We start from the raw sequence: 2,222 nt of genomic DNA on the forward strand, positions 1-2,222 counted from the left end.
TATTTCCAAATCCTACGGCGCGCTGGCAGTAGCGGCCTAAGCTGCGCAGTAATCACATGTGCAAAGACCACCTTACCCCTGCCCAAACACCCTGCCCCAGCGAGGGTAAGGAAGTCATTGCACGGACAACTCAGTCTGAGCCGCACATGCTGCAACGGACAGCTGCGGCGTAGAGGATCTGAATTGTCTCTAAATAGGATAGCTTCATGCCGGGAAATTGGATCCAACAGAATTTTCCGACGGTATCGCACATGATTATCACTACCCGATAGCAATTTCTGCTCATCCTAAATTCTAGGAAAGAAAAAAATCAAAGCGAGGCCTGATTCCTCAATCAATCGGCTTTGCAGGTAAAAAAAACTGAAGGAAAGAAACACAATTTCTAATGAAAATATTTCAATTTTTTCTTTCTATCTTTGTAACTAAATAAGACACCAGAACCACAACTACAGAAAACAAACCATCGGTCAAAAAAGACGAATCACTTATAGAGAGAACCATTATACCAAGAACAAGAAACACAATTCACGACATCGAACCCTGGGCCAAACCCTAAACATCAATAGCCAAGCCTAATTCCTCCAGTTGCCATCAGAGGCACCGCTACCCCTCGAATAACGAGATCCACCGTCTCCATAACCACGGTCACCACCGCGGCTGTACCCACCACCACCGTTGCGACTGTAACCACCGCCATCACCACCGTTGCGACTGTAACCACCACCATCACCACCGTTGCGACTGTAACCACCGCCATCACGTCTACCTCCATATCCACCACCACCTCCACCATATCCACCACCGCCGCCACCATATCCACCGCCGCCGCCACCGTAACCACCGCCACTACTGCGGTAACCACCACCACCTCCACCACCACTGCTTCCCCTGTTCTGCGCCTGATTGACGGTAATATTACGACCGTCGAGACGTTGACCATTCATCCCTTCGATGGCGTCCCTCATCGCCTGCTCATCACGGAAAGTCACAAATCCAAAGCCTCTAGATCTCCCAGTCTCACGATCACTGATGATCTGAACCAACCAAACAAAGAAGCATAAAAAAGAGATCGAGTGAACTGTTTTGAGAAAGTAATAATACATGATCTGATCTCAAATCGATCGATCCACGTCTCCTCAAAGACGAAGGAAAAAACATACCGTTTCCGGTGATCAATTAGAGAACAAAGAGACACAGGTAGTACAGAAAACAGATCAACAAAGCCATCCAATATCAGAGAACACAATACAGAGAAGTAAAGCCGAATCGATCCGTTCTGGTCCGATCCGATCTACACATCTGCGAAGACGATGCCTTGTAAAAACGGACCTTTGATTCAATAATGTCGCCGTACTGACTGAAAGCCTTCTCTAAGGCTTGATCATCGGTCGCCCATGCGAGACCGCCAACGAAGCATCGAAACTCAACATCTGCAGAAGCCATAGCCGAAGACGTGAAGCAGCGAACACCAAAAAACACAAGAACCAGAACGATGAAACCGATAAAGATCGGAAGAAGAACAAGAAGAAAGAAAGAGGAGGATTAAAATCCACCTCGAAGGGCACGAAACCCTCGAGCTCCCAAAACATGAATTTATAGTTGAGTCTCCCGAGTGGATCGGAGACTCGGAGTGATAACTAGGGTAGATTTTTTAATTTTAGTATTTGCTATTCTGAGTTTCCCACAACTTAAAAATAGGATGGGATGGATTTATCCCTGGAACCAAACAACCTGAATAGAGTGGTGAGCTGTAACCAACAGACCCAGATGGGATTTGCTAAGGTTGGGGTGGTTTGTTAACCATGGTTTCTTTCTCCTTTGATTCCTCATGGGGACCACCACAATACTCTTTTTTTTTTGGTATGAACTTAACTATGAGAAGGGACCACACTACTCGCGTGATGACGCAAAGTATCCAAAATATCTACGAGTCAAAGTTACTGTTGTGTCCCTAAATGTCTGGCAAAATTACCTGTAATGCCACTACAGTTTCTTGATTGGAAAGAGGATAATGGGATATTTAGCTGGCATCAGTGGTAGCCATTGTCCATGCCAAGTGTTCGAAATATCTAACTTCTGGGGATAGAAACACCAGGTTCTTTCATACGGTTGCGAAGCATCATATTAGGCGTCGCAGGATTGATTCTCTGCTTTTGGATAATGGTGAGAGGGTTACTGATCTGAAGGGTATTGCCTCTGCTTTCGTAAACCACTTTTCCAAT

At 45.8% G+C, this 2,222-nt stretch overlaps 1 protein-coding gene across 1 annotated transcript; it reads right to left on the reverse strand.

Moving 5' to 3' along the window:
* Positions 1-463: 463 nt before the first annotated feature.
* LOC122660001 (glycine-rich RNA-binding protein GRP1A-like) lies at positions 464-1,472 on the reverse strand. The gene is made up of 2 exons (XM_043855173.1): positions 1,330-1,472; positions 464-1,034 (listed from the first exon to the last, which is right to left on the reverse strand). The coding sequence occupies exons 1-2, from the start codon at positions 1,441-1,443 to the stop codon at positions 573-575; spliced, it is 576 nt and encodes a 191-aa protein (XP_043711108.1). The 5' UTR covers positions 1,444-1,472; the 3' UTR covers positions 464-572.
* Between the last annotated feature and the right edge of the window lie 750 nt (positions 1,473-2,222).

Source organism: Telopea speciosissima, chromosome 4, assembly GCF_018873765.1.
Source record: "Telopea speciosissima isolate NSW1024214 ecotype Mountain lineage chromosome 4, Tspe_v1, whole genome shotgun sequence".
Taxonomy (NCBI): Eukaryota; Viridiplantae; Streptophyta; class Magnoliopsida; order Proteales; family Proteaceae; genus Telopea; species Telopea speciosissima.

Excerpts from the sequence above, each read along its gene's own strand:
- LOC122660001 (XM_043855173.1), bottom strand. The coding sequence starts at position 1,443 with ATGGCTTCTGCAGATGTTGAGTTTCGATGCTTCGTTGGCGGTCTCGCA. Across the intron at positions 1,035-1,329 it reads GCGACATTATTGAATCAAAG|ATCATCAGTGATCGTGAGAC; the intron begins GTCCGTTTTTAC and ends TGGTTGGTTCAG.